The 14,191-nt window shown below is 46.2% G+C and overlaps 1 protein-coding gene and 1 long non-coding RNA gene across 5 annotated transcripts in view; one reads left to right on the top strand and one right to left on the bottom strand.

The window, feature by feature from the left end:
- Positions 1–124: 124 nt before the first annotated feature.
- The window catches only part of LOC122205568, a 15,236-nt gene continuing 1,169 nt past the window's right edge, over positions 125–14,191 (top strand). For both annotated transcript variants that reach the window (XR_006196140.1, XR_006196139.1), the window contains exons 1-4: positions 125–320; positions 2,643–2,761; positions 10,632–10,760; positions 10,920–11,026. This is a non-coding gene — a long non-coding RNA (uncharacterized LOC122205568). The remainder of the gene's footprint in view (positions 321–2,642; positions 2,762–10,631; positions 10,761–10,919; positions 11,027–14,191) is intronic.
- ANP32B (acidic nuclear phosphoprotein 32 family member B) overlaps positions 11,167–14,191 on the bottom strand; it is a 26,950-nt gene continuing 23,925 nt past the window's right edge. For 2 of the 3 annotated variants that reach the window (XM_042914043.1, XM_042914044.1), the window contains exon 7: positions 13,625–14,075. In XM_042914043.1, coding sequence (XP_042769977.1) covers positions 14,008–14,075 — 68 coding nt within the window. In that variant the 3' untranslated portion in view covers positions 13,625–14,007. Of the gene's footprint in view, positions 11,282–11,709; positions 11,891–13,624; positions 14,076–14,191 lie in introns of those variants that run through there. The other variant, XR_006196136.1, reaches the window with a different exon arrangement.

The following is a 14,191-nucleotide window of genomic DNA, read 5'->3' as shown; positions in this document are numbered from 1 at the left end:
CACGTCAGCCCGCCGCCGCGCAGCCAATCCGCGGGCCCCACCTCGATCCCGCCAGCCAATCGAGGCAGGGGGCGGAGCCACCCGTAAGATAGGCGTTGCGGTGGGAAGGGAAAACCCAGCAGGCTCTGTTCGCGAGATCTGGGCTCTAGGCTCACGGCAAGGAAACCAGGGCCCCCAATCCTGGTTGCAGCGTACCTGCGTGCACACTTTAGCAAATATTCCCGAAGAGAGGGTGGGGAGGTGACGGCTGCCTTGGGCGTGGGGAGAGTGAGCCCTGCGGTGTAATGGAAAAAACGGATTCTGGAGGTGGACTTACTGAGGTGGGTGGTTTGAGCACAGCCCCTCCCACTAACCGGCTCTTGATCGTGAATAGTCTCTCTGAATGCTCTTTTCTTTTTTCCATGAAATGGGAAAATGATATAGATTCGTGAGATGATGTATAGAAAGCCCTGCTCACGGTACTTGGCCTGTAGTAAAGTTTCAGTAAGTGGTCTCCATTCCTGTTATATGAGACGCAACAGGTTCAAAAAGTTCCACTGACTCGCCCAAAGCCACCCGGAAAGCCTGAGCAGAGCTGGGACCAGGACCCTGGACTGCCTCTCAGTCTAGGGCTGTTGCAATATGTTGTTAAGTTGCAGACAAAGTTCAGAAATAAGAGGCAGTTTGGAGAAAAGAAAAAAACACTGATTTCCAGCTTGACTTACCAGAACTGATGAGCAAAGTAACACTAAGAGAAAGGTAAGGAGGTGGCACCTCCAGGTGGAAGGCGAGAAGACATGTTAGTATAAATATGCAGGTGAAACTGCTTACCAGGTAGGAGGAAAGGCAGGGCTGAGGCTCAGAGTAGCGGTCTGGGCCAGAGAGAAACCTGAGCCATTCAGAGCAAGACCAAGACCAAGGGTAGTTAGACTGCTGGCAGAGAGAGCGTGCAGAGGAATGAGCCTGGGCAGATGGGAAGGCAGGAATGGAGAAAAGAGACTAGAAACCGGTGATAGAACTAGGGTGGTCCTGAGGTGGGGAGACCCACAGGGTCAAAGGCCCAGTGCAGTCCAGGAGAATAAGGAAGAAGAGACCAGGAGACTTGGGGATCTGCTGGAGATAGCAGATTTGTTGGCCAAGGGAGGTGAGGAAGCAGACAGGACAAAAATAGACCTTTTCTGAGTCACATTGGTTGTTAAAGCAGATGGCAAATGGACCCTGGGCTAAACAGGGTCCCAGAGTTGAGGGGTTTTGAAAAAGTGCACCTTTGGAGGCCAGGAGGAAGCAACCAAAGGAAAGAGGGGTTCACTCATCCGTGATATGTGGGTGTGCTAGACCGGATGGCACATGTGTTCTGTCAAGTTTAACTGACAGTCAACCTCTGGGTGAGGCTGAGCAACAGACCCTGACTACAGAGAAAATTAAACGCAGCGCTAAAGTAACTTAGGAACTTCATGCTAAAGAAAACCATTATGGTTTTGAATACTTTGTGAATAAGTGAAAATTAAAGGGAAGAAAGGTGAAACCACATTTAAAAATACAACCACACCACAAAAGCAAATTAGGCTGATGTCATTTGTGATGACATAAAAGACTTCGGTAAATTAAAGTAGTGCTATATACCTTACTAGAGTAAGGAGAAAAAGACAAATTTTTTATTTCATTCTCCCTTTTTAAAAAGCCAGTTTCCAGAGCTTTCTGAGGCGTTTTCTGCTTGGGTAATGAATCAATGTTCAATATATAGAAATGGGTGAGAGCATGTGGGAAGGTCTTAAAAACAAATTAAAACCAATGAGGGATTTTTTTTTTTTCCTGTTATTGGCAAGAGAGGGCAAGGAAGAACTTAGCTTTGCAGAAACTGGGGTAACCCAGAGTGATGGGTCATGGGGATCAAGGTAGAGCAGGGAGACCCAGTTCCCAGACCCGAGACCCCTGGGTCTGAGGCTCCAGGGGTCAGCCCTACTATGCTAAGCCCCTTCTTAAGTTGGTCCCTATAAAGCATCCTACCACCTGGTAATACTGCCTAATCATTTGCCATTCTGTGCTCTAGCTACACTGAACTATTTTGGGTTCCCCTAAAGCGTCATGTTTCCTTACCTCCAGGCCTTGGCATAGGCTGTTTTCTGAGCCTGTAGGCTTCCCACTCCTCCACCTCCACGTACTGAGCCATGACTGACCACCTTCTGGTCCATTAACATAGAAGTCACTTCCTCTCACATTCTTCTCGGGTCTCCCCAACAATCTTCTCTGGGCTCCCAAAAGACTCTTATTTGCCCACTTATTATCTCTTACGGTAACTGCCCCTCGTCTTGTCTGTCTTCTCTTTAGATTGTGAACTTCTTTGGGTTGGGAACCATTTGGAGCACCTGCTCAGCACGAATAGCCTAGGGATACCATGGTGAACAAGATGGTCCATACCTCTGCCCATATGTTGCTTAGATCCTTCCTTGAATTATAAGTGTCCTGCAGGGCCAGGAGCTCCTTGCGAGCAGACCTGGACTGTTTCTGACTATATCCCTAGCACCAAGCACACAATTTCTTAGCACTTAATAGGTGCCAATAAATATTTTCTCAGTGCCCAAGTGCAGAAAAGGAAAGATGGCATGAATACTGAGGCATAGCTGACTTCATATGTTTATTCCTCGGGCCACATTCAATCTTAGGCAAACATGACTGTTCCCTGGGTTGCTCCTGAAGTCAGCCTTCTGGAAAGTTCCTCTGAGGAAGAAGTGAATTGTTGATCCACCCAAGTTTCCCAACCCCAGCCGCCAAGGACCTGGTGGTAAGTGGCCAAAGTGTCTGATACTCCCAAGTTTCTCAGTTGTTCCATTTACAGGCACCCTTGCTAGTCACACTCCCACCCACACCTACTTCCTGCTTCCTCAACCTTGGTCCCCATCCCTGTGACATAAACATCATTTTTCTACTGTCGCTGAGAAAATAAGCCCACCATCACACCCTGGGGGGTATGGAAGGTAGAAGTCAGCTCATACTGACTCCCTCAGAGAATTTTGATCTGTGTATACACATCTTATCTGCCTCCGTTTTCCAAATGCGACCTCACCCCCCATTCAACAAATAATTTCTGAGTGCCTAGTATGTCAGGCACCTCGCCAGGCACCAGGAATAAAATGAGGAACAAAGAGTTTTCTTGCAACTTGTAGTTTACAATAAAGATCTTTAAAAAGTAAATTTGAAGATCTACCGGGGTTTATGAAACGGTTCATGAATTGGGCAGCACTCCCTCTAGCAAGTAGAGGAATTGTACAAAATGAAAGGTTTTTCTAGACAGAGAGTGGGGCAAGAAAGGTACTCATGAAAGAAAAGGATTGCTCCAGAGAAGGCTGCTTGCTAGGGAAAAACAAGGTATCTTATCGTGCAGATCACCTCATCTTTCTTTGGGGGATGGAGAGAACCCAGGTGGCAGATTTCATTGCCTCTCATGGAAAGAAAAATTTCCTGACCTGTTAAGACCATATTTCAGTGGGGGGGTGGGGGAGGGTTTGAAACTGCAATTAGATTGGGTACTAAGCCCTGGTTTGGGAACTTGGTCTATGTGACACCATGTGGGGCCTATGGTTTTCTTTATTTAACAATATAAAATCATGAATTATAATAATAAGGGCAATGAAAAAAACAAGTTGAGTGCTGGTAAGACTAACAAGGGGGGGGCTTCTTTGCATGGGGAGTCATAAAGAGTCTTTTTTTTTTTTTTTTTTGAGAGAGAGAGAGAGAGAGAGAGAGAGAGTGCAAAGTGGAGGAGGGAGGGACAGAGGGAGAGGGAGAAAGAGAATCTCAAGGAGGCTCCATACTCCACACGGAGCCCGATCCCATGACTGTGACATCATGACCCAAGCCTAAATCAAGAGGGGGACGCTCAACCAAATGAGCCACCAAGGCACACCCAGGAAGAGTCTTTCTGAAGAGTTGACATTTAAGGTGAAAACCCCCATCCCAAATTCCTTCCAAATGATAACAATCTCTTCCTATGTCGGGTCACCACATGAGACTGAGACAGAACATTGTCCTGGAAAAAGCAGGACATTCCAAACAGGGTTTGGAATAAGTCAGGCCTGGGTTCCACTCTCAGCTCTGCCCCTTCCAGAGGAAGAACTTTTCAACTTCCTGCCACAGGCAGGCAAACACCACCAGAGGGCAGGAGTGAGGATTGCAGCAGAAGAAATGTGTGAGACCCCTAACAACCCAGATCTGTCCACCCAGATAGTGGTCTCATTCCTGAACTCTGATTCCCTGGTCTGTTTCCACTGCCTGTGGCCTCCTGGGACCTTCCCTACCCTCAGACCTCATCCGGACAGTCAGCAGCCTTATCTCCCAAATTAGGATAGTGGATCTCCATGATGTGTCTCTACTTGCTCTTCTCACCTTTAACTTCCAAGAGTCCCCAAAGCTTTAAGAACTTTAATTCTTCTCCCCTCACACTTAGAGATGTTGGCAATCTTATCTCTTCACTGGGTTTTAAGATCTCATGTGTCCTCATGGGCAACTCCCAGACATTCATCACCAGCCCAGACAAAGTCTTCTCCCTGGTTGTCTGCTCAGCTCACAGCCATTTCTAAAAACAGCCCCAGTAGCTCAGAATGCCCCATAGCAACCCCGTCTCAACCATGGATACTGTCAACCTGAGGACAACCAGATTGATCCAGACATGTGCTAAAAGATACTATCCCAGGGGTGTCTGGGAAGCTCAGATGGTTAAGCATCATACTCTTGGTTTCAGCTCAGGTCATGATCTCACAGTTTGTGAGATCAAGCTCCTCATGGGGCTCTGCACTGACATTGCAGAGCCTATTTGGGATTCTCTCCCTCCCTGTCTCTCTCTGCTCCTCCCCTGCTCTCTCTCTCAAAATAAATAAACTACAAAAAAAAAAAAAAATATTAGAGAGCCTGGGTGGTTTAGTCGGTTATGCAGCTGACTCCTGATTTCAGCTCAAGTCATAATCTCACAGTTGTGGAATTGAGTCCTGCATTGGGCTTTGTGCTAACAGCGTGGAGCCTACCTGGAGTTCTCTTTGACCTTCTCACCCCTCCCAAATAAACATTTTTTTAAAAAGATACTATTCCAGGGGCACCCGGGTGGCTCAGTCTGTTAAGCATCTGACTACAGCTAAGGTCATGATCTACAGTTCGTGGGTTCGAGCCCCACGTCAGGCTCTGTGCTGACAGTTCAAAGCCTGGAGCCTGCTTTGGATTCTGTGTCTCCCTCTTTCTCTGCTCTTCCCCCACTGATGCTGTCTCTCTCTCTCAAAAATAAACATTAAAAAATTTTTTTAAAAAAAGATACTATTCTAGCAAATAAGCACATGAAAATATGCTCAACATCGTTAGCCACAAAACCACAATGAGATTCCAACTCACACTCATGAGGATGTCTAGAATCAGAAAGACAGATCATTACAAGGACATGGAGACATAGGCACCCTTAGACACTGCTGCTGGGAATGTAAAATGGTGCAGTTGCTTTGGAAAACAGTTGGCAGTTCTTCAGAAGGTTAAACACAGAGTAAACATATGCCCCAGCAATTCCACTCCTCACATATACCCAAGAAAATGAAAACATGTCTACACAAATATAAATAAAATGTAATATAGCCATACAATAGAATATTATGGGAAAAGAAAGGAATGAACTAGTAATGCATGCTATAACATGGATGAACCTGACACTGGGATCTCGTCATGGGGTATTCATTAGTTGAAACTTGCAAGAACATTCAAATGAGATAAATTTTGGGGAAAAGAGGTTGGATGTTGCAGGGGCATGATAGATATCATCAAATGTTTACAGGACTCCACTGAAAAAGCTGGATTAGTTCCCCCCCCCCCCCCCCCCCCCGTGGCTCCATATGCCCAAGAATGTTAGAGATTTGGATAAACAAGAGTTTTGTATAGGGGCACCTGGATGGCTCAGTCGGTTAAGCGTCCAGCTTCGGCTCAGGTCATGATCTCACAGTTTGTGAGTTTGAGCCCCGCGTCAGGCTGTGTGCTGACAGCTCAGAGCCTAGAGCCTGCTTCAGATTCTGTGTCTCCCTCTCTCTCCCCCTTCCCCGCTCATGCTCTGTCTCTCTCTCTCTCAAAAAATTTAAAGAAAATTTTTTTAAATCTTAGAAGTTTTTTACAAAGACTGCTTCCCTAACTAATAAAAGATAAAGATGCCTTATTATTCTAGAGATAAAGAACTTTGTTTTTCTAAGATGGAATATATTGGCTTATAAGGAGTGAGCTCCCCATCACCAAGGCATCCAACTAAAGTCAGGCATGTTACAAGGTGGGGGCTCCAGCATTAGCAGAGGGATTCAAGTAGAAGAGATCTCGTTTCTTCTACTTTAGGGAGCTTGGATTTCTTGGCATTTTAGGTTCCCATAGGTGTCTGGAGATAGAACTTTGTTAGTTCCAGATTGGTGGGCCCTGATTTTGGGGTCAATACAAGACTTCCTTGTACTGATCTGTATTATCTGCTGCCACTTTGGCCCTCTGTTCCTCAAAATATACTCATTTTTCTGGTTGGGTTTAAAGGAGGGTAAGATAATGAATGTGAATTAATACAGTTTAAAAGAGAAATATGGTTTGAATAATGTGAATTAATATGGAAGAGAAATGTGGTTTGAAATAACTGTCACACAAGATCACAAAATTGATGGGAGGCAAATCAGGGTTTGACTGTGCTCTCAAAACCAGAGTTCTCAGGCCCTCCTTTTAATCACATTGGTTGTATATCCAAACACCCAAAGGGAGATGGTGGGGGAGGGGGAACTAAGCACCTGACAGCCATTCTCTGCCCAGAGGTTTTCACAATTCACTCATTTGGTGTTATGAATTGAATTGTGTCCTCCACAAATGCGTCTGTTGAAGTCCTAACATCTAGCACCTCAGAATGTGACCTTGTTTGGAAATATCATCTTTGCAAATGCAAGTAGTTAAGATGAAGTCATTAGGGTGGGCCCTAATCCAAGGTGACCAGTGTCCTTATAAAAAGGGAGAATTTTCACACCAACATGTACAGAAAGAGAACTCCATGGAAAGAGGCACAGGGAGGAGATGATGTCTATAAGCCAAGGAGAGAGGCATGGACCAAATCCTTTCCCCATGGCCGTCGGAGGAATCAACCCTGCTGACACCTTGATTTTGGATTTCTAGCCTCCAGAACCGTGAGATGACACATTTCTGTTGTTCAAGCCACCTAGTTTGTGGTATTTTATTATGGAGGCCCCAGGACACTAACACACTGGGTCATCGAGGAAATGTGCATGGAGTGCCAGCGTGAGGCACAGCAATGGCTAGTGCACATGTAGCCCAAGCACCCACTATCTGCGGGGAAGGAGACAGGGAGCAGAGAAGCCAGTGCCAGGATGGTGAGAGCAAGTCACCAAGGCCATCAAGTGAGGACCCCAGGGAAGAAACCCTGGCTGCAGGCCACTGGGGAGGCTAACACCTTTGTGGAGGTTCTTGAAGATGGGGTGGGTTTTGCTCATGCAGGTGGAGGAAGAATGAACAAGTCCCGTGCAGGGACATGCAGATGGCTGGGCCAGGAAGGACTTGTGGGGACTGAGGGGCAGGGAGTGAGGCTGGAAAGGTGCGGAGGTTTTGTGTGTGTCTCTGGGGTGAGCAGCGTAGGGATGACAGGTCCAGGGTGGGACACTGAAAGATTGGTCTCAAGTGGCCCATGACGTGGGAACGTGGATTTCCTCAGCTTCATTTCTTCTTTTTCCCTCTATCTGCCACCTACTAAAGCACCTGCATCACTGAGAGCTCTGGATTTCAAAAGTTACCACCCACATGAGCTTCTCCCAAGTCCAGTGGACCTGGTCCAATAGCCCCCGTTAGCTCTCTCACACCAGCCCACTATTCTCCGGGAAGAGCACAAAGTGGGAAGAGAAGCCGGTCTTGCTCTGCACTCTGGGGTCTTACAACAGTCACTCTGTGCCTCAATTCCCTCATCTGAAAGATGGGGTCAGAATCCTCACACTACCTCCTTGAGTAAGATAATGGGCATGTAAGAGCCATACAAATTGTAGTGTGCCATGAACACACCGGGGCCAGCATTTCTTTTGTCAGAAGTGGGGCTCAGGACCGGTCAGACTGGAGCCGGTCAGGGTGGCAGGGTGATTGTTGGTAGGATTTAGACAGGTAGTCCTGGGGGGCACTGGGTGGCTCCGGAAGCAGGGAAACAATGGTCTGATGCCCCAGCAAGAGAGGAACCTAAAGGCCAATCAGAGACAAGGTGGAAGATGACCTGGTCCCTGGAATGCACAAAGCCAAGAGCTGGACAGGAGTTCCCAACCCAGGAGCTGGCTGGGGTCCTATGGACTTCTCAAGTTTCCCCAGGGTCCTGCCATCCACTCCCAGAATCCCTCAGTGCCAGGCTACCCCCTGCTAAGCTGCCTGCTTTTCATTCAACTGCTACAGCAGCTCGTAGGTGCACAGCTGGTCACATGCACGCTTAGCTTAGTCGACCACAAACAGAGGCCAATGGCATAGGCTGTTCCCAGGTCTTCTGAAGAAGTTACCCCTCATGGGCATCGAGCACTTTCACACTCAGCAGAGAGAACAGCAAAGCACTCCCAATTTACAAATGGGAGAACAGAATTCCAAGATTGCAAAGGGTCTTTAGCAAGTTCACCAAAGTGGTATATGACAGGACTGCCTTCCACAACACAAAATGGTTAAAAATGGGGACTGTATTTGCAGAATGCTCAGTTTGCCTGCCCCCCGCGCCCCCCCCCCCCAAGCATTTTACGTCTCCAGCTCTGAAAACCTTATACTCGGTCCTGAATCTCTGGAACCAACAGGGTGTGGTTAGCCAGCCTCTACTTTGTCCCAGAGTGAGGAGGAAGAAATATGCCCACTTACCAGAACAGAGTCTGGAGCCAGAGAGCCCTAAAGAGGCACATTCATAGAGAGGAGAAGCTTTGGATTTGGGCATAGCTGGATTAGGATCCCAGCCAGGCTAGCTATTTACTGGCTACATGACTCTGGCTAAGGAACTTCATCTCTTCTGTTTTGTGTGTGTGTGTGTGTGTGTGTGTGTGTGTGTTTTGAGAGAGTGAATGGGAGCAGGGGAGAGGGGCAGAGGGAAAGAACCTTAAGTAGGGTTCATGCCCAGTGTGGAGCCTGACACGGGGCTCAATCCCAAACCCTGAGATCATGACCTGAGCCGAAATCAAGGGTCAGACCCTTGAGGACTGGGCCACCCAGGTACCCCAGTGCACTTCACCTCCTGCTACTTCAGTTTCCACATCTGTAAAATGGGGATTACAGTTTATTATTTCACGGGGTTTGAGGATTAAAAAAAGAATCCTTTCTCAATAAATGGCCATCTGCTCCTTGACTGGAAGCATTAGTGCCCTCTAGTGGCAGATATACATCCTGCTCATGCTGATGAGTCTGCAATGTTACTTCCAGAACACTGAGTAGTCGGACTGGTCAAGGCGGATTTACCAGGATTTTTCTTTCTCTTTTTTTTTTTTAAGTTTATTTATTTTGAGAGAGAGGGAGAGGGAGGGAGGAAGGGAGAGGGCGAGAGAGATAGAGAACGAGTGGGGGTAGGGATAGGGAGAGGTAGGGGAGACTCAGGATCTGGAGCAGGCTCCGTGCTGACAGCAGAGTCCAATGAGGGGCTCAAACTGAGATCATGACCTGAGCCGAAGTGGGACGCTTAACCAACTGAGCCACCCAGGTGTCCCGCTAATATTTCTATTGCAGTTTTTGGAAGACATCTCACTCATCAGTCCTAGAGGTGCAGCCCACATCTGGCCTCCTCACTGGTCTCCAGCTACCGGTCTATCCCTTTTACTCCATCAGCCTAAAACAAAGCTGACATTTTCTATCAGTTCAAACCCTTACCTACTCCTTGGAAGGGCTCTGGGGTAACAGAGTAAAGCAGGAGTAACTGAAGGATTCCTGTTGCTGAAGAGAACTTGGGATTGTACCCCATTCAGATCTGTACAGCTGGAAGAGAGCTGTAAGCTCATTTTAGTTCAGGCCCTGTAATTTCAGCTGAGGAACTGGAGACTCACAGAAAGGAAGTGCGGTGGGGAGGGGGCCAAATACCAGCCAGTGGCCAGGCTGGGGCTAAAACAGGGTCTCTGGATTCTGAGACCTTCCTCACCAAGTACCACTCCTGCTTCTCTAGGGTTGAGGTGGGGCAGTGCCTTAATGGATACCCATCTCCTCACAAACCCCTCCTGCCCTGGAGTGAAGTCCCTTTCATCAGACAGAATAGCTCCAAGGGTCATTTTCTTTCTCTATATGCCCTCCCAATACCTCTGGGACAAGTTATAAGATACTTGGTCAGAGATTATGAGGCTGACCTAATTGGCTCTAGGAAGAATTTCTACACTTGCTGCAATCTTGGTGGTTTTCCTGCAGAGCAACTGTTTGGCCGACCTAAGCTTAAGTCTAAGTCAGCTAGTAACTTGACTCCCTTTTCAAACTGTCAACACAGCGGTATCATCAGCCTCATTAAAATTGATGTCAGCACCACTTGACAGGGCTGGAGAAAAGGGAAGGTCATGGCCTAAGGGTAGAACCACCTTCATGGTTCTGTCTCACCTTTCTCTGGGGGTAGAGTAGTGTAGCCCAAATAGGAATGCCAGAATGGAAACATGGGACTGTCGTTAACTACCCTCATGCAGGCACTGGTCAGGAGTCCTCATGCTGGTGAGGAGTGGGGACTAGCGTCTTACACAATGCTTCTGCATTCCTGTCAGAAGAGGCCAGCACTCTTGGGCTTGGATTCCTGGAGCAGAATGAGAAAACTAAAGGTAAGAGCACCAAGTTGAAAACTGGGCCATGTGGCTTCTAGGCCAGGTTCTTTCACTTCACCAGGAAACCTTGGGCTAGTCCTTGATTCACTTGCTTGTGCCTCAGTTTCCTCGTCTCCACAATGAGTATCGGTTCCTTTTTATTTACAAATGTTTCAGATGCAATCAAGACATTCCAACATATTACACAGGGAGAGAGCAGCTGCTGTGGCTGGAGAGCAGGTGTGAGGAAGAGACCCACTACACCTACGCCCCGCACAAGCAAGGTGAGACCAGCCATCCAGCCCAACACAGCTCCCACCCAGCTTAGACAGTTGATAACTCACATAGACTGCAAAAGCTGGAAGCAAACCTGCTCAGTGAGGGTCTCCTTCAGATGGGAGACAACTCCAGAAATAGGGTCCACTCTGTGGCCTCATCACCAAAATGCTTGTCAACAATTTAAAAATAATCTTTAGTCAAGAGCAGGTGAGCCTCAAGGCCCTCCCAGAGGGCAGCATGTCACAGACTTCTGGAGAACCCTATTTAAAAAAAAAAAAAAAAAAAAAGATAGAAATGAAAACCTGGCTTGGTAATTTCCCAGACATCTTCACCGGCCACATGTAGTAGGTCAAACTGACATTTTACAAAGTGAATGCCCAAGAATGAATGACCTTCAAAGGCCCCCTAGAAGTCCCAAATTAGTGCTGCAGTCTCACCTGCCATTCCTGTATTCTTACCCATCCTCTAGGCAAACTTGCCCATTTGAATCTAAAGGTGCTTATCAGGTGCCAACCTCAGACCCCTGTTCATCATGCTCCTCCCTCCTTCCCCCATTCCTCTTCTAAACCGTTTTATTTCTAAACCTGTAGTGGCAGCATGTACAGCTGAAATATTTTTTCTAGTAGACATTCCCAATCCTTCTAGATGGATGCCACCTTTCCAGTCTCTGTATTACTCTCACACTTACCGGAGCTGTAGCTGCAGGTACTAGTTAAGTATCACTCCTGCGTCTGTCTTCTCTTCCCTACTAGTTACTGTGAGCATATCCAACAGCTCGCTTGTCTCCATCCCAGCCCTCTCCCACTTGTCCAGCTAGGGAGTCTGGCACAGCCTAAGTGCTTTGGTAGATACTGGAAAAATTCTGTAAACTTAAAGAGGCAGGAAAACAATCATCCAAAGTTACTGTTTGATATTTGGCAATATATGCAAAACCTGGGTACGGAAGAAATTGCTTTATAATGTTCGAAGATTTGCCAAATGGCAAAGGCCTTGTGGCTGAAGAAAATATAGTAGTACCTGTTAAACCAGAAATAAAAATTTAATTTTTTGGAATTTCCTTAGCAAGAAGCAAACTCCACTTTATAGCCCAGAGACTTCAATTTTAAAGTACACGATTTGGGAGTACCATTGACACTATGTAACTTTTTCTACACATTCAGATTCCAATCTTTTAACACTACTTCTCTGCATAAAAACCCTACTCCTATCAGTAGCTTATAGTGTTAAGATTTGCTAAAAGAATCCTCAAATCTTCTACTACAAAAAACATTGACAACAAAGTCACGTATCTATTAAATGGTTGAGCCATTGAACACGCAGACTGCCGAACATCTTACCCCTCCCCCAAATCCCTTTAGGATCTTTAAGAATAGAGAAAATTTCCATCTTCTGGAAAAGCTGAGTTGACCTTGGGCAGTGCCTACCGGCTTCCTTGGCAAGGCTTTTCACATGTCATTCCTCTTTAGCACGCCTGTCTTGATAACAAACCATACTCTGTTCACTTGTCAGTCAAACCCTACGTGTTTTGGCCTTGATGCAAAGCCCGTTTTTTTTCTTCAGACCTTCCTGTCAGTGAGGGTCACAGACCATCAGTGCTACAAGAGACTTCAGAAGCCATTTGGTCACACCCCCTCAATTTTACAGACTGGGAGGTGATCCAGAGGTCAACACAAGGTTATAGAGGAAACCACTGGCAGAGGGAGTAATTAGAATTAGGATCTCCCAGAACCCTGAGTAAGGCTTTTCCCTTTATACTTTTTGTTTTCTTAACTCACCTGTTACTTGAACCTAACATTTTTTATTGGCTTTCAGGGACTCCAGGCACTGAATTTCAAATGTTGTTTTAAAAAAGTCTAGGGGTGCCTGGGTGGCTCAATCGGTTAAGCGTCTGACTTCAGCCCAGGTCATGATCTCATGGTTTGTGGGTTTGAGTCCCATGTTGGGTTCTGTGCTGACAGCTCAGAGCCTGGAGCCTGCTTAGGATTCTGTGTCTTGCCCTCTTTCTGCCCCTCCCCCACTCATGCTCTATCTCTTAAAAATAAACAAACGATTAAAAAAAAAAAAACCAGTCTACTCCCAGGGCACCTGCCTGGGTTGCTCAGTTGGATAAGCGGCTGACTTTGGCTAAGGTCATAACCTCATGGTTCATGAGTTTGAGCCCTGCGTCCGGCTCTCTGCTCTCAGTGCAGAGCCTGCACAGAGGATCCTCTCTCTGTCTCCCTCTCTCTTACCCTCCCCCACTCGTGTACGCTCTCTCTCTCAAAAATGAAAATTTATAAACAAATAAGTAATAGTCTACTCCCACAGTAGAGAAATGAGAATCAAATTTAAGTGTTCAAAGATCCTATACACTTGTGCATTTCCTCTCAACCACCACCTAATACATACAAATGCCAGAGAAACCAGTTCTGTAGTGTTTTAACATGAGCTTACAATTAAAGTCTAATTTAAAAATGTAAGCATACAACTAGGCTTTACCAAAGAGGAACGTGTTTATTTCACTTAAATTCTTAAAAATACTTTTTTGGCAGTTGACACACAAAATGTCCTAATGTAAAAAAAAATCTCATTAAAAAGAAAAGAAAAGCATGAAAAAACAGACCCAAAATGTTAAGATTTTATTTACAAAGCTTCTTTGTTGTACAGAAAGTAAAAATGCTGTTACAGTCTCGGTGTAACTGGTAGCCACAGACGGTTGACTCACCAATCACAGCTATCCACGCTACAGCAAGAGTCTTACACGAAAACCTAACAAACGCTTACAATTTTGTTGGGGTGAAGTCCCCAAGCTTGGTGGTGAATTTCCAAGAGGGACTAAATGGAGGAAGGTGGAATGTCACAGGAACTATTCTTTGGCTCTTTGGGTGGGTGGGTATCCTGGGGTTTGTATCACAGCTACCTTTTTTTTTTTTTAAACAGCTACCAAATCCATATGAGCAGTCCAACCAATACTGAACAGTTCTTTTTTTGCAAGTTATTTGGGGTCTTAATCATCTTCTCCTTCATCGTCTGTTTCTCTCTTCCTCTTTTCACCTTTCCCACTTTCTTCCTCCTCTGCACAATAACAAAAATTCACTTTAAGACAATGGGAAAGGCATTTGTCTAAGTTACTGCTAACGGAGGTAACAACAATGAACTTCTGATGGTTGGGAGATGAAAAAAATGTTAAG

This window comes from Panthera leo, chromosome D4, assembly GCF_018350215.1.
Source record: "Panthera leo isolate Ple1 chromosome D4, P.leo_Ple1_pat1.1, whole genome shotgun sequence".
Classification (NCBI taxonomy): Eukaryota; Metazoa; Chordata; class Mammalia; order Carnivora; family Felidae; genus Panthera; species Panthera leo.
Note: the sequence above shows the minus strand (reverse complement) of the source record. Positions and strands in the feature narration are given on the sequence as shown.